This window comes from Haliotis rubra, unplaced genomic scaffold (assembly GCF_003918875.1).
Source record: "Haliotis rubra isolate DU_JTF1 unplaced genomic scaffold, ASM391887v1 Scf1242, whole genome shotgun sequence".
NCBI classification, from domain to species: domain Eukaryota; kingdom Metazoa; phylum Mollusca; class Gastropoda; order Lepetellida; family Haliotidae; genus Haliotis; species Haliotis rubra.
In genome coordinates this window covers 58,100-83,541 of record NW_025765162.1, presented here as the reverse complement: position 1 = coordinate 83,541, position 25,442 = coordinate 58,100, and the positions used below count along the sequence as shown (strand labels likewise).

The following is a 25,442-nucleotide window of genomic DNA, read 5'->3' as shown; positions in this document are numbered from 1 at the left end:
CCTGCCTTTATATTGACCACTTAAAAGTGTAATACTCAGACAAGGGACGAACATTCTACAGTGAAACAGTCGCCCAAAAAATAAATTGGCGGTGAAATAAAAATGCCGGTTTAGACAAGGTGCCGGATTAGACCTGTGTTGTCAGGTTCCACTGCATATAGATTTGTACTTCAAGTAACAGCAGAACCTCATCTCTCTTTACATCTGACAGTCTCCAAAATTAGGATGTTAATGTGAATAAATTTAATAATCATAATATAATAATGGCTATTTATAAAGCGTATGTATCGAATCACTTGTACGCGCTCAGTGCGCTAACTCGTTACAACCCAACCTGCCTGTGAGGCACTCGCTAAATATTGGATGAACAGAGGCAATTTTTGAACAAATTCACTTGCCTGGGGCGAGACCATATGTGTCACATGTGCTTCGTTGTGGGGCAGGAGAGCAGTCCAAGAAACTATCATAAGTCTATATATAGCAGCGAAACACGGCCACCCATCCAAGGACTCTCCACGATCAACGCTGCTTAACTTCAACTGATTTGTGATTAGGGCTCTATGCACAGGATCACACACCACCAGATTTAACCTATCCATTTACTTGTAGTGGGTTAGATGACACAGTTTTGCTTCCATAATAGGAAAACACCGGTAAGTAATGTTGAAATTCCACACCTTGGGCGTAACGACAAAAGTTTATACATAGGTTTTTCATATTCCCCAAACACCAGGTGTGTATCTTTTTGGTACATCAGTTTAGTTGCTCATGCAGTCAACAGACCATTTACCTGTCCTACCTTCCTCTGCTGTGATATTGTTGCATTTCTTCACTCACTCGATATCTATCACTTATATGCTATAAATTGTAGGTATAATTCATAACTGTTACAGAACAGGGCAACTGGGCCTAGAAAACTCAGTATAAATGTACAAATGAAAAACTGTGTTTGACAAAAGCTCGCACTGATTTTACGCAATCATTCGTGATAACCAAACATTCAAATCTGTTTACCTTTACAATTCATGATTGAAAATAAATGGCAGGAAAACACAGGTACATTAAGCTTAAAATCGTTTGATCGTGATTATTTGGACATGTATTAAGCTTGTTTTATGTACATAGAAAAAAACGAAAAAACACAAACAAAGAATAAAATAAAGAAACTAGCAAACAACAAAGGTGATACCATCCGTCGTTACATTTCATGTGAATAAAATCAATTCCAAGACCCCCAAATAAAACACAAAACAAACAAATAACACGTATGATAATGAAAAACACGCGGTGGAGTTTTCTGTGAATACAATAAATCCTAAGACCCCCAAAAAGAAAAGAAAATACAAAGAAATATAAATAAACCCACTTATGATGATGTAACAACGTGGTGGAGTTTTGTGTTCACACAAAAGTCCTACCCTACCCCCACACCTACCCTCACCCCCATGCCCGCAGGCTAATAGTATAAGCGGATATGTTAATGATTATGTTCTTCAGCGCATAATTTGACAGCACATGCGTAAGTTGTATTAATATGAATATATTAATATCGACAGCGCAGCGTTCATGCTATGTGCATTCCCGCTAATGACGATAATATTAGTTACTTTGTATTGCGCTTTTTCATGTGCAATATCTTGCACAGAGCGGAGCAAGGGAAAGAGGTGGTGGGGCGTGGTGGTGGGGGTGTTGGAACTTCATTAGAGGAGGAGAAGTATGGAAGTTGAAGGAGAACAACAAAAAAAACATCAATATACTGCCGGGAGGAAGACTAGTCCTATCTGTTTTAGACACACTTTGTGATTGAACCTTAGACTCAGTTGGGCCTCTCTGTATGACCTAAGAGAATGACCTAGCTCCTTACCCTTCTACACTGTCAGTGAGTTACAGCAGGTCATTAGGTACAGCCGACGTACTTCCGTGTAAGACAGGCGTCAGGCTTTAACAAGTGTCTCCACTGTGCACAGTGACTCGCCGGACTGGTTATAAAACCTGGCGACCTAGCTGGGTGTGTCATCGACTTGATAACAATCCTGCATGTGAACATTGTCAACGACAAAATGGGGAACATGACAAAAAATGAACAAATAATTGGAGTATTATCTAAAGCGAAAATAGGTTATTTGGTATGAGGAATACGTTCTTCATTATACTCGTATACTTGGTGAAACAGAGTAGAGGTCATGGTCGCGAAAACGCAACTCGTTGTTATGTCACAATAGATAACTTACCGACTGAAATAAGTCCTATCGTGAAGAGCCACCCTGTGATTGTCGCTGCCCGTGTCATGACTTCAACGATGAACAGAATTCACTACAGAACTTGATGTCGATCTGATCCAAAAAAAGGTCTCGATTATTCATCGTTAAAAGAAACACGTCAGAAGGTCCACCTGCTGACGACGTGAAGGCCACTTTGTAACTGTGCACGCCAGCGAAAATGTATATCCTGTTTGACCTGAAACAACATCAGGAAGAATAAAAACAGTACCTGTCGACAAGGATCCAATTTGGTTATGTTTTGTTTGTTGTTTAACGCCGCACTCAGCAATATTCCAGGTGAGGTATTCCCGTAAGTAGAAGTTTGTTGTTGTTGTTGTTTGTTGACTCCTTGATTGTTGTGTTGGTGTTGTTATGAGGGGTTAAGTCACTGGGTGCTGTAAAAGTCTGAACTATGTTGTGAAATATGATTTGAATTTACTGAGTTCATTTACTGAGTTTAGCTCACTGAGATTATAATGATACTGATTAATGTGTTCACTCAATCAGTACCATACAGTACATTTACATGTGTTACATATTGTATAAATACTATCAAGTTTCAAGAGGTAGTATCATTTTCACAATGGCCCAGGCACAGTTACGCGAGTTTGCCGCCTGGAAAGGATGTTACTTTAATTTTTCCCATTGTGTGTGGCCTCCAAACAGACTACAAGAACAACGAGGATGTCACCAAGTTCATCCGACGCTGCGCTCGTCTGCCTTTAGTTCCAGTGGCAAATGTAAGTATATTTACTGTTAATTTTACTGTTACATACAAATATTATATATTGTGTCATACCATAAAAACCAAATCATTTTATTACTTTTTCTTTAAAATGTAATTATATAATTATTATCATACCATAAAAACCATTTCATTTCTGAGTGTTACCAGGTAACTTTTTCTAACTTTTGTGTTTTTGCATTTTAGGTGGAAGATGTCTGGCTCGAAATCCTAGAAAACATCAAAGACAAAAGGTGCCTGCAGGTCGCAGACTTAGATGACCACGAGCTGGGTGAGGCTGACCACCGAGAATGGAACCACCATGACACCAACGGGCCCAGAACAAACAACACCTCTCATTCCCCTTACCCCTGCCCCCTTCACACTCTACCCCTACCCTTACCCAAACACCCAACCCCCACTTCTCTCCCCTCTCTCATTCCCCTTACCCCTGCCCCCAGACGCTCTACCCCTACCCTCACGCAAACACCCAACCCCCACTTCTCTCCCCTCTCTCATTCCCCTTACCCCTGCCCCCCAGACGCTCTACCCCTACCCTCACCCAAACATCCCACCCCACTTCTCTCCCTCTCTCATTCCCCTTACCCCTGTCCCTTCGCACTCTACCCCTACCTTCACCCAAACATCCCACCTCCGCTCTCATTCCCCTATCCACCCTACACACTGCCCGTACCCTCACCCAAACAGCCCCTCCTCTCCCCTCTCTCATAACCCCCTACATACACTGCTCCCCTCCCCTCACCCAACCCCTTCCCTTTCCCCATTCTCCCTCCCACCCTCCTTCACATGGTGATGGTACTATGATACATACATGGTGATGGGTACTATAATACACATGGTGATGTGTACTATGATACATACATGGTGATGGGTACTGCGATACATACATGGTGATGGGTACTATGATACATACATGGAGTTGGGTACTAAGATACACATGGTGATGGGTACTATGATACATACATTGTGATGGGTACTATGATACATACATGGTGATGGTTAATATGATACATACATGGTGATGGGTACTATGATACATACATGGTGATGGTTAATATGATACATACATGGTGATGGGTACTATGATACATACATGGTGATGGGTACTATGATACATACATGGTGATGGGTACTATGATACATACATGGTGATGTACTATGTACTATGATACATACATGGTGATGGGTACTATGATACATACATGGTGATGTACTATGATACATACATGGTGATGGGTACTATGATACATACGTGGTGATGGGTACTATGATACATACATGGTGATGGGTACTATGATACATACATGGTGATGGGTACTATGATACATACATGGTGATGGGTACTATGATACATACATGGTGATGGGTACCATGATACACACGCAGGGACACAAAAAGGGACTTGCACACGTACACACGCACAGATACTTGCAAGTTTACACACTGCTTCAAGAATGCCAACACTACACATTTGTTACAATTTGCGGCTGCTTGTACTAGCCCAGACTGAAGCTGGTTTTATAGTGCTAGCCCACTGAGATACCATGCGGCAGTGAAGCATGAATACCCCACTCAGACACATATATACTGACTCCGAGCCGACCAGTCCTTGTTGTACCCACTAATGCCGAGCGCCAGGCAGGGACCAACAAGTACCATATTTTAACGTCTGATGGTGTGACGCAGTGGGGGATCGAACCCGCGACCTACCACACTCCGGGCGGACGCTCTAACCACTACACCACGGAGGCGGTCCCCGGGTGTGTGTTAATGTATAGAGATGTGTATATTGCAATCAGATTGATGAAAGGCAATGACAATATGATGAAAGAAAGTAACGAAATGATGAAAGTATGCGTTCCGGTATACAACAAAAACTATAGCTCAAACCTTCGTATAGTATACCGTTCCCATCCAACTTCCCGTCACCCGTAAGGCTGCCATTTTAGAAACATAATGAGTAATATGAATTGAAAGCGTACTTACATTCACCAGATGATATTTCCGTGCATGTTACAGTTCGTCACAAGGTCAAGTCGCACGAGGTATAGGATATGCAGCAGACGCTATCAGTAATTGAGAACTGCGCTTTTGCAGTCACGTGACACACATGTCAAGGAGTTGCTGGTGTGTCTGTCACAACAGGCTCGTGTCGCATGTACTCTGGGTCATTCAACATCTCAAACTGTATGTCAATCCCCGCTAACAGCCATTAGTAATTGATATCTGCGCAGTTGCAGTCACGTGACACACACGTCAAGTTAAAAGTTTAATAGTGACAATAGGCCAGTGTCGAATGCACACTACAACATTCAGCTCACAGACTGTTTGTCAAAGACCCGAAAAACTACATCTTCATTTATGAGTGTCCAGTTTAGACATATTTATCCTGTGATCAGTTTACATTGCAAAGTCACAGAAAGTGTCAGTCCCCCACATTTCACCAAATAACGTTGCGATATATATCATCAACAAAAAAACACTATGAATACTACTTTAGTAATTACTCAAATAGTGAGGTCATTCTCTTATTCAAAATTATAAAACATGTTGGCCCTTGTCCAGATAGGTGTTGGCCCACTTTCTTAAATCAGTCAATTGGCCCAGGTTTGTGAAAAGTTGGATGCATCCCTGCCAGTAAAACAGCAAATAAAATTTACACTTTTACATTATGATCCTCTGTAAATACATAATCACTGCGATAACTGTTTATATGGCAGATATGCCAAACTGTGATAAAAGCATTCAACGTGCATTTCTTTCTGTGCTTGTAGTGACCCACGCCAGTTATGCTGTCAAACATGATGCTCTTCTGGAGCGCCTGCAAGCATTTGCTGATTGTAATTACATGTATGTTACCCTGGGAGGCAGTGTAAAGGTGTAAACTTGCAATGAATGTTGATGTTTCTCCATGTGACGAACTATGAACACACTGGAACATGATGTTCTAATAAAAATTGTTCACATAATGAATCTCAATCATCTTTGCTGGGGTTAAGTTTGCTAGTGCCATGTGTTGTAAATGTAAATAATATATATTTGAAATGAAGTTGCCATCGTGAATCAGAGAAAGATTATGCAGACATGAGCATGGTTCATTTTTTAACATTTAAATATTCAAGTTAGTGTCAGTTACGAAAGGATTTTCCTGCTGTGTCGATGTGCTTGGGAGGGTTTATGTCTAGGTGTTTATTACACAAACTCGGTGAGGTAGGAGTATGTTGATGACTGTCTCTGTGTCTGTGCATTGCAGCTGCAAGGGCTGTTGAGGGCAAAAATGATCAATTTGATATTCTGGGGTCTGCGGGATATAGTATCTAGCTGGATGTTTTGTTCAGTCAGCGGCTCATTTTCTAAGCGACATAAGTTCTATTTCGTGTTCTATTTGTTATGCATTTATTAACGAGTAAGAGGGATGTAGTGAAACAGAGTTCTTGTTTTCTCGAACAAATTCCCCAAACTGGCCATCCGGTTATTATATTCTATTCCGTGAGTTGTTGATGGTCCTCAAAGGTCACCATGATATGAAGATAGCTTAACATGCAGGTAAAACGTTAAAGTCCCCTTGTGACCTTGAAATGAAGGTCAAGGTCACCAAACCTGACTTGGACCTTTCTTATACTGTGATGAACCGAGGTACCAAATATGAAAAGAATCTAGAGAACGGTTCTTAAGATATTTCAATTCGTACGTACGGAGACAAATACTATATCCCCCGCTTCGTGCTAAACGCGCGGCGGGGGATAATAACAAAATGTGCTGTTGAGTTCTATTTCAGAATTATTTATATAAGATTGAGGAAAAATTTACGTATTTCAGAACTATGATAGAAGTAAGAAATCACCAAAATATCACAGACATTGCAGTATATGCAGATTGTCATACACTGATGAACAGATAAAGGTTTCTAGTTTAGACACACAAGATCTAGGTTCTGTTGGAAACAAACACGGGAATATTGTCACACGGGATAATCGATAATGGCAACTCCTTGACATGTACGTCACGTGACTGCAACTGCGCAGCTATCAAATACTAATATAGGGTCTGCGCATATCGCGTAACTTGAGCAGACTTGAGCTGGTGACGAACTGCTGCATGCAAGGAAACATCGTCTGGTGAATGTAAGTTCGATTTTATTGTTTATTATTGATTATGTTTCTAAAACAACTTTATTGCATCTGATGAGAGAGAAAAGTGTGTGTGTGTGTGTGTGTGTGTGTGTGTGTGTGTGTGTGTGTGTGTGTGTGTGTCTATTCACACAATGTTGTTCAGATAAAAGCATAGTTCATCTATTTAGTATTTCACTGTTGTCAATGACCGCTACTGATCAAGAGAGGCCATATGTGCGGAATAGCTTCATGTGAACAAACCAATACACACATAGAAAATATGAACACTGTTGCCACCAGACAGCTTTTACACACCATGTTTTAAATATTTAATATATTTTAAATGTAAACTCTATGCAACATTGATAACAGTGCTATTGCTTTCCAAGTCTAGGTGATATATGAAGCAGATAGAATACAACTGTTTGGTTGAGCTATAATTGAAGAGGAATTGCGAGGTGTGCTGTTAAAGTGTTAACAAATAAAGTGTGGTACCACTGCTGACTGTTACCAAACTGTTATTCCAATACTGAAATCTGAAGTGCTGACTTAAAATAATGAAATTGTGTGACGGAAGCTTTAATTGCATACAAACATATCTATATATTGATAGACACGGGTAGTCTGATCTAAAGATTGTAATTGTATGCTTTTTCAAATTGCATATTGTTCAGATGGAAAATTTGAATGAATCGCAGCTTGGGGGGTTAAGATGAGTGTTGGACAAACAAAGGTAGTTAAATCTGATGGTGTTATAATGTTAAATGCTGTTAATACTTGTGAAACTACTTTGCATTAGGTAAGCACAATATTATCGCAAAGTTCTGGTGTACATGCTCTGTTTTACATGGTTAAAATACGCAAACTGGTGACAGCGTCGGGCGCTTTACAATGGGTTATCGAGCGTGAGGAGTATGTAAGGGTTATTGGATTACGTTTCCTCCATGCAGCTAACATCTTTCTGACGCTCGTTTAGAAGGTACACTTAGGAATACCAGGTCACCTCAACCTACTGAGGTTGACAGTTGTGCATTGAACCTGTACTCAAGGGGTCCCTAGTATGGTGATCAGACTTCAGTTGCTGGTGATCTATAGCCCGGTTTTATATTGTATTGTTGTGTATAGTGATATATTTTTATGTTAGCGTGCTAGTTTTAAATTAAGGGCTGTGATATTCTAGTAGTTTTACTGTCCTTCGCTGACAGGTTTTATGTTCTCAATTTATTGTTTCTTATATTGATATAAATTAAAATGTTCTCGTCACGATATGGCTGAGATATTGCCGATGTGACGTTAAATATTAACTCACTCACTCACTGTACACAAAGTAGAAACATGAGTAGTGTCAGTTGCGTAAGGAATTTACCACTGTGTTGAACTGACTTAGAGTGCTCATTGTTGAGGTGTTATATTACGATATGTGTAGACAGTAAACCAGTCTGTTGCAACTGATTGTGTTGTTCAAAGTGATTGGCAATCATAGAAATAAAATTCTGACTGTGATATTCTTAATCAGTTTAATATTTCAAAATGAATATTTTTGAACAGCCAGTGCCCCTAAACGCAATTTTTATACCGACTTCGTATCATTTAATATAATCGTTCTTGTTGTTATTAATCTTGGTATTCTCAACAATAATCAGAATGGTATGAATGTGTAGATAGGGGAGCTAGACAGGGGTGATCGATAAAACCTGTGACTGAATATATGATTTGTCTTTTTTCAGGCCACAATTCCACAACGGAATTGCATGTGACCCTCTATAATTAGAAAAAACCCACTGCGTCAACTATGTCCATCAGGATACTCTATTCAGGAATCAGAAGACATCTACGCATTAACAAGGGATTTACAGCTGTACCAGTGAGATACTATGAAGATATTCCTAAAGCATATCGCCCATATGGAAAAAAAAGGTGACGGAAATTATGGATCAACACTTGGAAAACAAAATGTTGGATATGTCAAACCAGTACGAGAAACGATTCTCAGCTTAGCCAAAACCATTCCCTTTACTGACAAGGACTCGGTCTTCAACATTGCCGACTATGGTGCAGCTGATGGTTCTACTGCCATGGCCATTTTCCGTGAGTTGTTGGCCACTTTGAAAGACCATCATGGTCCCAACACCCAGTTCCAGGTTATTTATGAAGACTTGGAAATGAATGATTTCAATTCCCTCTTCAAACGTATGTCAGGAATCATCCCTGATCCGCCGTCCTACCTCCTGGAAATGGACAATGTCTATGTCCTTGCTTCAGGGACAAACTTCTACAAGCAGTGTGTACCTTCAAACTCAATGCATTTCATGATGTCAATGACGTCTGTCCATTGGTTGTCAAGGACTCCAACCACCTTCAAGGACTCGATTTACAAAGATGCCAAGAGTAGTACTGAGGAGACGGCTGCACTAAACAAGCAAGCCGTGTTGGACTGGGAGACCTTTTTTACTGAGAAGAAGTAGAGAACTGAAACGGGGAGGCTTACTTGTCGTTGGTACCTGCGCTGAGTTTGAGGGCAGAAACGCTGGTGATAGACACCTTCTAGAGTCGTTTATAGGACTATTGACTGAGATTTGGAAGGAATACAGTGGAACTGGTAAGATCACAAAAGAAGAGTTCGTTAATACAAATTTGTCCCATTGTTTGCGTAACATGGAGCAGATGACAAAACCATTCGATAACAAAACGTCATCCGTTTCAAGGTCAGGATTAACTCTCTTGTCAGCTGAAGCTGTAGTGAACCCTGATGTATTTTACAACAATTGGAGAGAGAAGAAAGAGAAAGAAGGAATTGATGATAGGGAGGAGTTTGCCAGGATGTACGTTTCCGCTCACAGGAACTGGAGCAACAGTACCTTCATGAATGGTCTCTCAGACTCCCGATCACTGGAGGAGAAGGAGCAGATAGTTGATGAGCTGTACGACGACATGAAGAAACGTATTTCAAGGATGAACCCTGAAATATTTAAAGACGATTTGAAGTTTATATATATCGTGGTCAGAAAGGAATAGTCATCCCAGAAGAAATGTAAGAAGAGAAGACTTGGAGCCATCTTAATGAGAAGACATAAAGAACTGATAACAATGAAACATCATCTAATTTGGTGTGACAATAGGTTAAGGGAACTATATGATATAGACCCCTGAATATCAGTGATGACATCAGCTTTCTCTGAAAGGGTAATCATGTCTTGCCCTACCAGTAGCACCCGCCATTCCCACAGTTGGCTTAAAAAGTAGGCATTTCCAGTGGACGCAACACAGGAGTAATGATGTCATGTGACGGCAGCTTCTAAACAAATCAGACAGTGAAGTGCTCGGTTGACCGGAGTATCCAGTTATTAATATTTAATTACCACTTTTGTATAGAAGTGCAGAGATTCCACTGTGTACGGTAAAGAACAAGTCTTGTATACATTATATTTGAACTTTAACACACAGCTATACATGTACCAATAACTTTGACATCTGATCAATTGCAGTACTTTTCTTCTTGTTGTCGATGTTTACCACCGCACTCAGCAATATACCAGGTATATGGCGGCGGCCTGTAAATAATCGAGTCCGTACAAGACAATTCAGTGATCAAAATTATGATCATTAATCAATGTGTTATGACATGTCTCAACCAAGTAAATGAACCTGACCTGACGCCAAGCATGGGTTGATGAAGACCAATTCTAACCTGGATCTTCACGGGTCACAGAAGAATAGTACTTAACCTCATTATGGAAATGTTTTATGTAGCAAATTACCTACAATTACCTACATAAATGTTTTATGTAGGTAATTGTAGGTAATTTTGCATTTTGCATCTGTAGATGTGAAATTTGGCTAGCAAAAGTATTAAAAATATCATCAGTTTGGACATTTTGAGAAAAGGCAAAAAGGACTAAGTGTAAAGTAAGATTTATCTCACCAGTATGCAGACACTTGGATTCAATCCATTGTGAAAATCTTTTCCAAAAGATTTTGCTTACCCTACAATCCCCAAACAGATGCTGGATAGATTCTGGCTTAGCCGGAAAGTGCATAAGCAGTTGTCAACAATATTCATCTTAATAAAATAAGTATTAACATGTAGAATTCTGTTGTGTAATCTGAGCTGGAACCATCTAAGTTTAAGGTCTGGAGCAGGTTTGTGTGCTCTAATAAATAGGGAAGGCCAGTTCATATTGATTAAAAGTTCCTCTTCCCACTTTTCAGTGACTGTTAAATCATCATCAGTTTGAGTTATTACATAGAAGTATTTCTTTGAGCCTTTCTTTACATGAAACAAAAATGGTAATATATATTCGGCGTCATTAATAAAAGGCCAACCTATTGGTAACACTATTTCTTAAAAGTTGAAATATATACAACAGAATGTTTTACAAACCTTCTTAACAGTAATGAAAAACACATCATGCCGTTGAAACGTCATTATATTAAGTTATTTAACGTCCGATACATTCTGTAATAAATGGTACATTTTTTGTTCAAACTGACAATATAGAAATCCACCTGCCACTTAATGGCAATAATTTGCACGTGCAGGTTGCTCTATCCATGGAAGACCTGTGAAGATCCGGGGTAGAATAGGTCTTCAGCAACCCATTCTTGTCGTAAAAGGTGACTATGCTTGTCGTAAAAGGCGACTAACGGGATCGGGTGGTCAGACTTGTTGAATTGGTTGACACATGTCATCGGTTCCCAATTGCGCAGATCGATGCTCATGCTGTTGATCACTGGATTGTCTGGTCCAGACTCGATTATTTACGGACCGCCGCCATATAGCTGGAATATTGTTGAGTGTGGCGTAAAACTAAACTCACTCACTCACTCAATCTATCCATCGATGCTCATGCTGTTGATCACTGGATTGCACAGTGCACCAGTATGTATCAGTGTTTTACTACACATAAAATAAGTATATGCTTAACGTGGTACTACAGTTACATGACGTGAACAAGGCAAGTCTGGACCTGGACTTATAATTCCCATTGTGAGGATCGATCTTCAGTAACCCATACTTGTCGTAACAGGCGACTATAACGGGATCGGGTGGTCAGACTCGCTGACAGAATATAAGTTGAGGTAAACATACCTTTTAGTAATGCTGCTTGTTATAGGAGAAATAGAATGAAAATGTACATGTATATGTTAAGAAATTTGACTGTTTACATACTATTTTTACCACTTTTACACATTCTACAGTGCACGACCTTTCCGTGCTTGCGACACTACATTCTACACAAGTCAGTCAGAGTGACCTCCCTTTGTCTCTGAGTAATCGCATAATGCGCTCATAAAATATTTACTGATCATGTTGGCCTCAATTGTACGCAAATTTAACCAACAATTGTACCTGTCTCAGGTTCCTGTGTTCAGAAAGAAAATTAGTTTCTTAATATGATCCTCAGTTAATTTGATTTATGCTGTAAATACGTTGAAGTGTTAGGGGTTTTAGGTATGACCATTATTAAGTTGATTGTTCAAAAATCTCGTTGCGTTATAGAAACGTTGACACAGGGTTAATGACTCTGTACCGTAAATTTTCATTTGTTAAATTTTAAGTTATGTGAACTTACCCGAAAATGTGGGCCTAATGACATTGCTCGTAGATGAGGAGCACGTGTGTGGAGAAGAATTGTCTTCACAGATGAATGACCTTTCCTTTTCACCGACCTGACGACTGGAGACTTGTCTTAAGGTGAAGAGGAGCACTTTTTATGGATAGACAATTTCTTTATTGCGATAGATGCAACGTTTCGGCGTAGATCCTACACCGTTATCAAATAACGTCGCATCTATTGCAATAAAGAAATTGTCTATCCAGAAAAAGTGCTCCTCTTGCTCATACCAGCTTCTAAATGCCACTTAAAGAAGTTGTCTAAAGGTGCACAGGTGACTGTTACCTCAGGCCATGTGTTCTGGAAGGGCATTGTATTGTAGGTGAAAGCGTTATGATCTGGGCTGTGATAACATGTGACATGAGTCATTGTGATTGAGGGGAAATTGAATGCTCTGGGTTACGGAGACAAAATTTTGAACGCTTTACCATTTTTGTGGCAGAACAGTCCTGGATTGACTTTTCAAAACGATAACGCTAGACCACAGGTAAGACCGCCTAATTAATAAAACGGAGAGACGTTTACGACGCAAACCGAATCCTTTAACAATGCTGCGGGAACTACACAAAATCCTCTCATCGATGTTTTGTGGCATCACTGAAGATAAGGTGCCAGGACGTAGGTTCATTTCATGACATCCCGAAGGACAACCCGGGAACTGCAATCCAAATCATATATTGCAGCAGTTCTATCGAGGGCATAGTGGAAAGGGGTAAGTTGATCAGTTTTACTGTCTTGGCCCAAACAGTTTCTGCTTTGAACATTCAATATTTTTATTTAAAATGCTATCACATGCTATGAATTTAGCCAGGACAATTCAGTCCCAGTTAAACTCTGCACGGTTTCACAGTTTTCTCACAAACGGAGCACAAAAATGATGGTATATCTGAATTTCTCTCAAATAGCATACTGTTGAACAGCCGACACATCGGTGTTTTGTTTTTCAAATAGCACAATGGATTAAAAAGTTAAAAATAATATAAAAATACGTATGTGTAGATATTTGAATGAACTTTCAATATTGCATTGTCAAAGTCTATGTTCTAAGAGAGTTCGATGGTCCTGAAAAAGGACCTTCAATTGTTACACGGGCAGGGTGCGGTGGTTTTCACCACTCGTTGTCTCACGGGATATTTCCCGCCATTGGTGAGGCACCGGTGATAACTATCCTTGATTTAGACTTGCAGTAGACACATGTAAATATGTCATCGTAGACATCATTCCCCCAAGCATACTCAGGGACGTGAGTGAGTGAGTGAGTGAGTGAGTGAGTGAGTTAAAATGTCAAGTCACGTTGGCAATATTTCAGCCATATCGTGACTAAATCAAGTTATAGATTAATATAAATTAAAAGTAAATTATAAAAAAAACTGTCAACGAAGGACACAGATAGAAATTTAAAACTAATGACTAAATCTAAAACATTTAAACTATACACGACAATACAATATAAAAACAGGCCGGCTATAGATCGCCAACAAACTGAAAGTAGATCACCATACTAAGGACCATGGGGACTTACAGTACATTTGCTACCTGCATGGGCCCCAGCTGGATTTACATCATCCCTTCAGCTGTGAGCAATTTATAATAGTCTAGCCATACATTAAAAATACACATATTCTACGATTAAAAATGTGGCGATTTTTAATTTACTTTGATTGTTTTTGGACGTACGTCCCCTCTCAGGAGGGCATACACAGGGACGTATCCCAGGCACTTCTTGCATGTTCAAGCTTTAGTCTTAGTGCTGTCCATTTTGACGATATGTCCCACTGTACCCACATAATCGTTTAATGTATATTGTAAACCAAAAGTCACTGTGTTCTTTAATCTGATTGGTTGAAAAACGTGATCAAATGGTATTTGATTCCCGGAAATTATCTGCGCATTAATACATACAAACATCGCTCACACCATTGTATTGTTACGTCGTCAGCTGTGATGACGTCATTAAAATCATATTGTGACGTAAAGTCCGAATGACGTCACAAATGAGCAGTTCCAGATGCTACCATGGGAGACAGCCGAAACGGCCGGCTGATGACATTTCACTGCTGTACCCGTACTCGATGTCAATGAGAGCAGACACAAAAAAACGTGTGTAGACCTTTCGGTTTACTTTTGTGTTTACAATGTCGATAAACATCATGTGTTGGCGAATTTCCGGGTGTTATTGAGTATTTCAAGCACGGGAATATTTCATTTGAAACCTCTGGCTGACGCTGTCGGTTCCAAATGAATTCGCGTGCTTCAAGTACTCAATAACACCCGGAAATTCGCCAACACATGATTATGTATCTCCTAATTCTAACAATCTGTTACCATATTCTAAAAAAATAGACTCATTTATTCATCAGAGTGAGGAGAGACGGCCCAGCAGTAGGACATTGCCGGTATTGAATTACAGCAACCGAAGTATTCTACTACTCTACTGACAACTGTGTCAATGTAACAGTAACTCAAATCTTTAGTTTTAAACTCAAGTTTTAGTGCATACACACATCAACTTTACTGGCTACATTGGGAATACTAGATTCGGGTCAGACACACTTGATTTTAGCGAGGTCAGGACGTTATCAGACAACGGCCAGTCCAACAACAAACAGGGGCATTACACATATACGCGGAGATAAATTGGAAGACGCCTAAATACAGTTCCTGAATCAATAGACAGGGTTGTAGTTTTCATTTTGGTTAAACTTCCTGTTAATAAATCATAAAGGATGTACCGGAGAGGGTTGGATTATCCACTGATAACGTTCTTAGCAATGAGAGTATGGGTCAGGTGAGTTAACACTTTATTAATTAAATTTCAAGGTTAGCGAGCTATGAGAACAGTAATCATACAAATCATATAATCATGATTCCAGTTTTAAAAGGCTCTGTGTGGGTTGGAAAACACAGGTGCTGCGATATTTTTCCCATGTGTATAGTTCCATCATCACACCTAACAAGGCAGGAAGAGACAATGCATCTCCCCCCTCCTCCTGGTTCACATCTGTGACCCGTGAAGATCCGGACTAGAATTGGTCTTCAGCAGCCAATGCTTGTCGTGAGAGGCGACTAACGGGATGGAGTGGTCACGCTCGTTTCTTTGGTTGCGTGCCATCGTATCCCAAGTATGTTGATTGATGCTCATAATGTTGATCACTGAATTGTCTGGCCCACACTCATTTATTTACAGACCGCCGCTATATGGCTGGAATATTGCGGAGTACATCGTTAAACAACGACAGCAACAACAAAAATAATAAAATTGGTCAGATGCAAAATTACCTACAATTAACTGCATAAAACATTTCCAAAATGAGGTTAAGTACTATTTTTCTGTGACCCGTGAAGATCCAGGTTAGAATTGGTCTTCATCAACCCATGCTTGGCGTCAGGTCAGGTTCATTTACTTGGTTGAGAAATGTCATAACACATTGATTAATGATCATACTGTTAATCACTGGATTGTCTTGTACGGACTCGATTATTTACAGGCCGCCGCCATATACCTGGTATATTGCTGAGTGCGGTGGTAAACATCGACAACAAGAAGAAAAGTACTGCAATTGATCAGATGTCAAAGTAAATGATACATGTATAGCTATGTGTTAAAGTTCAAATATAATGAATTCAAGACTTGTTCTTTACCGTACACAGTGGAATCTCTGCACTTCTATACAAAAGTGGTAATTAAAAATTAATAACTGGATACTCCGGTCAACCGAACACTTCACTGTCTGATTTGTTTAGAAGCTGCCGCCACATGACATCATTACTCCTGTGTTGCGTCTGCTGGAAATACTTACTTTTTAAGCCAACTGTGGGAATGGCGGGTGCTACCGGTAGGGCAGGACATGATTACCCTTTCAGAGAAAAACTGATGTCATCACTGATAGTCGGGGGTCTATATCATATAGTTCCCTTAACCTATTGTCACACCAAATTAGATGATGTTTCATTGTTATCAGTTCTTTATGTCTTCTCATTAAGATGGCTCCAAGTCTTCTCGTCTTGAAGGCCGGGTTGGACAACTTAGGAATGGCCAGCGAGTCCTAACTTGACACATAGAAGGAAGCGAGCTACAAAGACATAATTTATATCATTGGAAAGATCTCGAGGAGATGAACCCAAAAAGTTCATGTGCCAGTGCGCGCACGTGTTCATGAGCTCACAAATTGGCTCTGAAAATGCATTTCTGCAGAAATTTCTGGCAGAATTTATTTTTTCCGCAGAAATTTCTGGCCGATTTTTTTTTACCGCAGAAATTTCTGGCAGAATTTTTTTTCCCGCAGAAATTTTCATTTCACTACCAGAATTGTCTTAATTGAAAATGATTAGACACCATTTTAGGATAATTCAATATGGGCTTTCTGTAAATGATGTTGTTTTCTCCTGTAAACAACTTCAAGTGGGAGGGGATAATGGTTCCCAGAAGTAGATCGCCGCACAAATCTTACAAGGCATATTTTAACATCTGATCAAGACGAAATGAAAATAAAAATAATTTGATGATTTCTTTATACATCGTTTATTCACACTCTGTATTGCATGAGTTTCATTGCGCTAAGTTGCAGTCATTTCATCTCTGACATGAGTCCCGTTGTCCCTTTGGTATGGTTTATGTATCTCTATTGTTTGTATAGTCACTCGAACTGTAAAATGGAACACTGAATTGTATATGGCAGATGTGTACTCTTGAAACCACAATGAAGCTATTTTTCAAACATTCTTGCAATAATCGAATCAGGATTAGATGTCTTTCCCTTAAGACGACATTTGGTATTACAGTGAAAATCCTTTGATGTTTCGCCGAGGTAGACTCATGTTGTTTTAATGGATTAGTGAGGTGGGTTATACTATAAACTGAACTGCATAACGAAATCGGTGTTCATTTTCATGATATCAACTCACATTGTAATATGAACATGATATCAACTCACTGGTTGTTGATTTCCATTGGTATCAACTCAATGCTTATTGACTGACATTGATTGATTTCAGCTCACTGCTTATTGATTGACATTGATTGATTTCAAAACATGTGTTCTAGACAGCAGTAATAAACGATCCTGACAAATACCATCCTGTGTAAATACTCGTAATGGCTAATTATTTGGGAGAGTGTGTATTTGACCGTCTTTTCACCTGTATCAGATAATGTATGAGACACCTGCGTGTGGGCCACTTCTTGTTTATTCTAGGTAATTAGCAGTGTGTTCAACTGATCTGGATCTGATCTTGTTGGGTTTGGGGTATTTGCATCAGAATGACAAAAACTGATTCATGATCGGGAAACTAAAACTATATACACTTCTGTTATTACCTCAAAGACCGGTTTGAGGAATTTAAACAATTCATATCATCATGACATTAGATGTTTTGGTTCAGTTCTGTGTTAGACATATTCGATACACTATGTTTCAGGTGTACGAGGTCAGATAAAGTAGGTTATATATATACAAAATATACAACAACGTTATGAACAAGAATTATGATTGTATGTTTCATTGGCATTCTAGCATGCGGCTTCTTAATAGCAACTTCTTGTTCATTGCACAAAGCAACGTGTGACGAGCGCTGTGAATGTAGTGACTGACGAAGGGTACTACATACCATAGCCTACGAAGAGCTGATCAAGCTATAGACTTCAATCAGCACCCGTTTTTTATGACTGTTTTTACAACTTAATCCGTCCTGCTTATCGGCTTCATGGCTGTGCTATTTATTGTTCTTACTTCCCACCTGGCCTCGTCCAATTATCTACCCCTTGTTATTCAAGTACACGATGTTTGTCACAGCATTCGATCATTCTAATCACTTGGTTTTTTGTCACCGTTAGCTTGAACATGGTGTGAGAACCTACACAGAAACGTTGCTCTATGCAATTGACAAGAAGTTGCTATCAAAAAGACCGTATGCTTTATTATCAATTATGCTGTCGCATTCCTGGGAAATTAGAGACAATTGTGAATGTCGAGTCATCACTGATTTTTTTAAATGATGTTAGTCACCCAGGATTCCTACAAACTATACCAGTCCTAATGATTCATTCATCCACATCTCTTGTTTACCTAACACTGCCGTTGCAATAAACAGCCTATAAATTGGATCAGTAAAAGAGCAAAACTTGCTTATGAAAATATCTCTTCAGGTAATGTGTTGAAACGGCTGGTTTGTGCACATAGATAGTGCTAAACATAATGTACCATTGCACAAATGAAATGCACAAAGTCAGTATTTTGAAGTCAGTGGTCCAACAAACTATAATGTCTACATTCTATCGAAAAGGTATCTAATTTTCTAAATGGTGAATGAAACTTGATGAATACGTTTGGAAAGAGCTACGATATATACCTGCAAAACGCAGAGGTTGTTCGAGATTTATACAGTATTGTGGTGTCGATGATAAAGTGAAATTCTTCTCACCCATTGCAGCGACGTTGCAGCTCATCAGATGAGCTGCTGTTTAATTATCAAGTACTCACAGTAACATGTATCTGTGATTTGCCGACTTAACGAATAGAGATATTTTCATCGTCTGTCTGAACGGTCTTGCAGGATGAACAGCGCGTTCTTCTTGGCTAATCTGCACATTACACCATACACACACCATTTTTGCACACCTTATTGAGAAAGGTTATTGGCGCAAAACAAACACAATGGTGTACACGACCACCCACACCTCCCTCCACGGATGTCCACGCCCCACTGGGTGTTCACGTAATCTGTTGTAAAGCGTATCAACATCCCAGGCTACGGTCCAAAGTCCAAATATATTTCAATGAACATAGGACTGGTAGTTAAAATAGTTATATTTGGATTCGTCTGACAATGCACACCACCATATGATTTTAGAGCCTCACGTTACTGACTTACATTCATATCGTTCTTTCAACACATTTTCGCTTCATGGATGACGTCGTCTTTATTATATAGGATGCGGTGTTTCAATATAGATTATTATACCGTTGTCAAGCGAGACTGAGGTGCTGTAGCAGACTTATATATACATCAACATGGATTAAGCAGTTCAAATCCGCGGACACAAAGCCCTCCATCAACAGAGATGAAGGATATCTCATCCCATCTGCATTCAATGAACTGATAGCAACAGCTTAGCGGAGCATTCCAGCCATGTATATTTTCTACCTCTTGGACATTTGACTTCCCCCTGTTGTCACTGCTCTATTACCACTATCCTATAGTTGTTGCTGTTAATCCCTTTGATGCACGCCTACATGTTGTTTTACTTAATTCCTGTAAAGTTTGATCTGTGCAAAGAGTGGGCACCTGCTCCTTTTGATAATTATGATTACCCCCTCTCTAATAGAGTTTTGTCATTTGCAATGAATTATAGTAACCCTTATCGTAGATCACCCAGCCTCCCATTCATGCATATAATTCTTTTTTTTTCGTATCTTAGTTATTTCAGTCATGTGAAATGTTTTGTGACAACATATATTTGCTTGGGCACTGAGCCGTTGCCTACCTTTTCCTGTACCACATAAAATCTGCATGGTATGCCGGTTGATATTGTTATTTGAAATCGGCAGACAATGCACACCTGTTGTTGCTGCAGGACAATGAATATTTCCGATACGACATTGTAAGTACTTGGGGGTGCAGACATATGACTTAAATATGTTTGCGCATGCTGCTTAATATCATATCTGTGTAATACCACAGTATACATGGATAAACTATCAAACTATGCATCGTTTAGAAAAAAAGTATTTTGATTACATGAAAGAGAATATTTATAAAGTTATAACTTGTGAAAATTATATGTGCGGGCCCAATGTATGTTTCATTACAAAGTTCTCTGTTAATGTCTTCCTACAATCAACAAAATATCATCATCTGGTGTTTAACTGAACCGACAAAACGTACTGGATAGAACCCAAAAGACGTGTATTGTCCATGCGGCACCGCCCGACACTGTTTTGTGGTGTTTTCCCTGAGTGGCCGCTCTCTGGATTACGCAATTGTTAATTGCTGAGGCCACCAGGGACAACCGAACCGGGACGGTGGCCGCTTATAGGGACAGCCCCATAAACAACCAATTATCAGGTGTGAAAACAATTAGATTTTCTCGGGGATTGTCACTTTGAACAGTGATACATTGTCGCTTAGGTATTGTTTATCATCTCAGCTCCGTACGCTGGTCATGTTGAGCGTGTTGATGGAGGCATTTCTAGGAATATGTCAATGATCAAATATTGTTATTATGTATCTAGTATGTGTCCAAACATATTGAATGCATTTATATTTATAGGAAAAGACTGAGGGTTTTTCATGTTGTTCAGAATATATGCTAATAATAAGCCTTCAATGATTTGAATACATGAATTCATTCAACTAAACTATATACAATGTATATATAGACAGATGATATATATGCCAGGGTAGAGATTGCAAGCGGAGTCTGTACTGGCAGAAACTTATTATATAGAATAACCTATGCAATTGCAATCTCTACCAGTGGAAGCTCCATTCTGATCGTACATATGATTTTTTCATATGTGAATGTTGAACCATAGTTTGTATCAACAAAATGGTCATGATTAGGACATTATCAATTAATGCAATTTGTATTAAAGTGAGATACATTGATATGGAATTATTTGAATTTCTTTACATTTTTCACATATTAAAATAACATGCATAACAAATGAATATTGTTGTTCAGCAAATAAAGTGTTGTTTGCCTACAGAACAATCAGGGTTTCTACTAGTTGAATTGGAAATTGTACTGGTAGAATCGGATCTGACAGGTAGGATCCGATTTCAATCTCTACTAGTAGGATACTGGTAAAGACTGCGAAGTCTCTACTGGTAGAATCTCCGATCAGATCGCAATCTCAACCCTGACAAATATTTATATATATATTGGACACATATTTCTCCGAGAGGATCTATCTCTGAAACATTTGGCACTCAAAGACAACAGGGCTCATGTCTAGCATGAAATGATTGTAATTTCGTCCAGTGAAACTCATGTAATACAGAACGTGAATAAAAGATGTATAATGAAATCACCATATTATTTTTATTTTCATTTAGTTTTGATAAGATGTTAAAATATACCTTGTAAGATTTGTGCGGCGATCTACTTCTGGGAACCATTATCCCCTCCCACTTGAAGTTGTTTACAGGAGAAAGTAACATTCCTTTAAAGAAAATCCATATTGAATTATCCCAAAATGGTGTCTAATATTTTTCAATTAAGATAATTTTGGTAGTGAAATGAAAATTTCTGCCAGAAATTTCTGCGGTAAAAAAAAAATCGGTCAGAAATTTCTGCGGAAAAAATAAATTCTGCCAGAATTTTCTGCAGAAATGCATTTTCAGAGCCCATTTGTGAGCTTATGAACACGTGCGCGCACTGGCACATGGACTTTTTGAGTTCATCTCGAGATCATTCCAATGATATAAAATATGTCTTTGTATCTCGCTTCCTTCTATGTGTCAAGTTAGGACTCGCTGGCCATTCCTAAGTTGTCCCACCCGGCCTAATATTTCTTCTGGGATGACTATTCCTTTCTGACCACGATAAATATAAACTTCAAATCGTCTTTAAATATTTCGGGGTTCATCCTTGAAATACGTTTCTTCACGTCGTCGTACAGCCCATCAACTATCTGCTCCTTCTCCTCCAATGATCGGGAATCTGAGAGACCATTCATGAAGGTGCTGTTGCTCCAGTTCCTGTGAGCGGAAACGTACATCCTGGCAAACTCCTCCCTATCATCAATTCCTTCTTTCTCTTTCTTCTCTCTCCAGTTGTTGTAAAATACATCAGGGTTCACTCCGGCTTCAGCTGACAAGAGAGTTAATCCTGACCTTGAAACGGATGACGTTTTGTTATCGAATGGTTTTGTCATCTGCTCCATGTTACGCAAACAAAGGGACAAACTTGTATTAACGAACTCTTCGTTTGTGATCTTACCAGTTCCACTGTATTCCTTCCAAACCTCAGTCAATAGTCCTATAAACGAATGCAGAAGGCATCTATCCCCAGTGTTTCTGCCCTCAAACTCAGCGCAGGTACCTACGACAAGTAAGCCTCCTCGTTTCAGTTCTCTACTTCTTCTCAGTAAAAAAGGTCTCCCAGTCCAACTCGGCTTGCTTGTTTAGTGCAGTCGTCTCCTCAGTACTACTCTTGGCATCTTTGTAAATCGAGTCCTTGAAGGTGGTTGGAGTCCTTGACAACCAATGGACAGCCGTCATTGACATCATGAAATGCATTGAGTTTGAAGGTACACACTGCTTGTAGAAGTTTGTCCCTGAAGCAAGGACATAGACATTGTCCATTTCCAGGAGGTAGGACGGCGGATCAGGGATGATTCCTGACATACGTTTGAAGAGGGAATTGAAATCATTCATTTCCAAGTCTTCATAAATAACCTGGAACTGGGTGTTGGGACCATGATGGTCTTTCAAAGTGGCCAACAACTCACGGAAAATGGCCATGGCAGTAGAACCATCAGCTGCACCATAGTCGGCAATGTTGAAGACCGAGTCCTTGTCAGTGAAAGGAATGGTTTTGGCTAAGCTGAGAATCGTTTCTCGTACTGGTTTGACATATCCAACATTTTGTTTTCCGAGTGTTGATCCGTAAATTCCGTCACCTTTTTTTTCCATATGGGTGATATGCTTTAGGAATATCTTCATAGTATCTCACTGGTACAACTGTAAATCCCTTGTGAATGCGTAGATGTCTTCTGATTCCTGAATAGAGTATTCTGATGGACATAGTTGACGCAGTGGGGTTTTTCTAATTATAGAGGGTCGCATGCAATCCCGTTGTGGAATTGTGGCCTGAAAAAAAGACAAATCATATATTCAGTCACAGGTTTTACGATCACCCCCTGTCTAGCTCCCCTTATCTTCACATTCATACCATTCTGATTATTGTTGAGAATACCAAGATTAATAACAACAAGAACGATTATATTAAATGATACGATGTCGGTATAAAAATTGCATTTAGGGGCACTGGCTGTTCAAAAAAATTCATTTTGAAATATTAATATCACAGTCAGAATTTTATTTCTATTATTGCCAATCACTTTGAACAACACAATCAGTTGCAACAGACTGGTTTACTGTTTACACTTATCGTAATATAACACCTCAACAAGGAGCACTCTAAGTCAGTTCAACACAGTGGTAAAATCCTCACGCAACTTACACTACTCATGTTTCTACTTTGTGTACAGCGAGTGAGTGAGTTAATATTTAACGTCACATCGGCAATATCTCAGCCATATCGTGACGAGAACATTTTAATTTATATCAATATAAGAAACAATATATTGAGAACATAAAAACCTGTCAGCGAAGGACAGTAAAACTACTAGAATATCACAGCCCTTAATTTAAAACTAGCACGCAAACATAAAAATATATCAGTATACACAACAATACAATATAAAACCGGGCTATAGATCACCAGCAACTGAAGTCTGATCACCATACTAGGGACCCCTTGAGTACAGGTTCAATGCACAACTGTCAACCTCAGTAGGTTGAGGTGACCTGGTATTCCCAAGTGTACTTTCTAAGCGAGCGTCAGAAAGATGTTAGCTGCATGGAGGAAACGTAATCCATTAACCCATGCTCACTCCTCGCGCTCGATAACCCATTGTAAAGCGCCCGACGCTGTCACCAGTTTGCATATTTTAGCCATGTAAAACAGAACATGCAGATGTACACCTGAACTTTGCGATAATATTGTGCTTACGAAATGCAAAGTAGTTTCACAAGTATTAACAGCATTTAACATTATAACACCATCAGATTTAACTACCTTTGTTTGTCCAACACTCATCTTAACCCAAGCTGCGATTCATTCAAATTTTTCATCTGAACAATATGCAATTTGAAAAAGCATACAATTACAATCTTTTGATCAGACTACCCGTGTCTATCAATATATAGATATGTTTGTATGCAATTAAAGCTTCCGTCACACAATTTCATTATTTTAGTCAGCACTTCAGATTTCAGTATTGGAGTAACAGTTTGGTAACAGTCAGCAGTGGTACCACACTTTATTTGTTAACATTTTAACAGCACACCTCGCAATTCCTCTTCAATTATAGCTCAACCAAACAGTTGTATTCTATCTGCTTCATATATCACCTAGACTAGGAAAGCAATAGCACTGTTATATATGTTGCATAGAATTTACATTAAAAATATAATAAATATTTAAAACATGGGGTGTGTAAAAGCTGTCTGGTGGCAACAGTGTTCATATTTTCTATGTGTGTATTGGTTTGTTCACATGAAGCTATTCCGCACATATGGCCTCTCTTGATCAGTAGCGGTCATTGACAACAGTGAAATACTAAATAGATAAACTATGCTTTTATCTGAACAACATTGTGTGAATAGACATATACACACACACACACACACACACACACACACACACACTTTCTCTCTCATCAGATGCAATAAAGTTGTTTTAGAAACTCAATAATAAACAATAAAATCGAACTTACATTCACCAAACGATGTTTTCTTCGTCACCAGCTCAAGTCTGCTCAAGTTACGCGATTTGCAGCAGACCCTATCTTAGTATTTGATAGCTGCGCAGTTGCAGTTACGTGACGTACATGTCAAGGAGTTGCCCGATTATCTGTGACAATAGGCCCGTGTCGAATGTACTCTTAAACTCCTGAAACTGTTTGTTTCCAACAGAACC

The 25,442-nt window shown here is 39.2% G+C and overlaps 3 protein-coding genes and 1 long non-coding RNA gene across 4 annotated transcripts in view; 2 read left to right on the top strand and 2 right to left on the bottom strand.

Moving 5' to 3' along the window:
- The window catches only part of LOC124266262 (carcinoembryonic antigen-related cell adhesion molecule 5-like), a 97,584-nt gene extending 95,252 nt beyond the window's left edge, over positions 1 to 2,332 (bottom strand). The window contains exon 1 of the mRNA XM_046701075.1: positions 2,232 to 2,332. Within this exon, the coding sequence (XP_046557031.1) occupies positions 2,232 to 2,289 (58 nt within the window). The 5' untranslated portion in view covers positions 2,290 to 2,332. The remainder of the gene's footprint in view (positions 1 to 2,231) is intronic.
- Positions 2,333 to 2,434: 102 nt separating this feature from the next.
- On the top strand, positions 2,435 to 3,262 carry LOC124266269. The gene is made up of 3 exons (XR_006895712.1): positions 2,435 to 2,558; positions 2,928 to 3,001; positions 3,193 to 3,262. It is a non-coding gene; the product is annotated as an uncharacterized LOC124266269 (long non-coding RNA).
- A 3,786-nt stretch (positions 3,263 to 7,048) lies between these two features.
- On the top strand, positions 7,049 to 9,901 carry LOC124266265 (benzoate carboxyl methyltransferase-like). The gene is made up of 2 exons (XM_046701086.1): positions 7,049 to 7,130; positions 8,846 to 9,901. The coding sequence occupies exon 2, from the start codon at positions 8,993 to 8,995 to the stop codon at positions 9,581 to 9,583; it is 591 nt and encodes a 196-aa protein (XP_046557042.1). The 5' UTR covers positions 7,049 to 7,130; positions 8,846 to 8,992; the 3' UTR covers positions 9,584 to 9,901.
- Positions 9,902 to 22,810: 12,909 nt separating this feature from the next.
- LOC124266270 (benzoate carboxyl methyltransferase-like) lies at positions 22,811 to 23,371 on the bottom strand. Its single transcript, XM_046701088.1, has one exon. It carries the CDS (start codon positions 23,369 to 23,371, stop codon positions 22,811 to 22,813), a length of 561 nt encoding a protein of 186 aa, XP_046557044.1.
- Between the last annotated feature and the right edge of the window lie 2,071 nt (positions 23,372 to 25,442).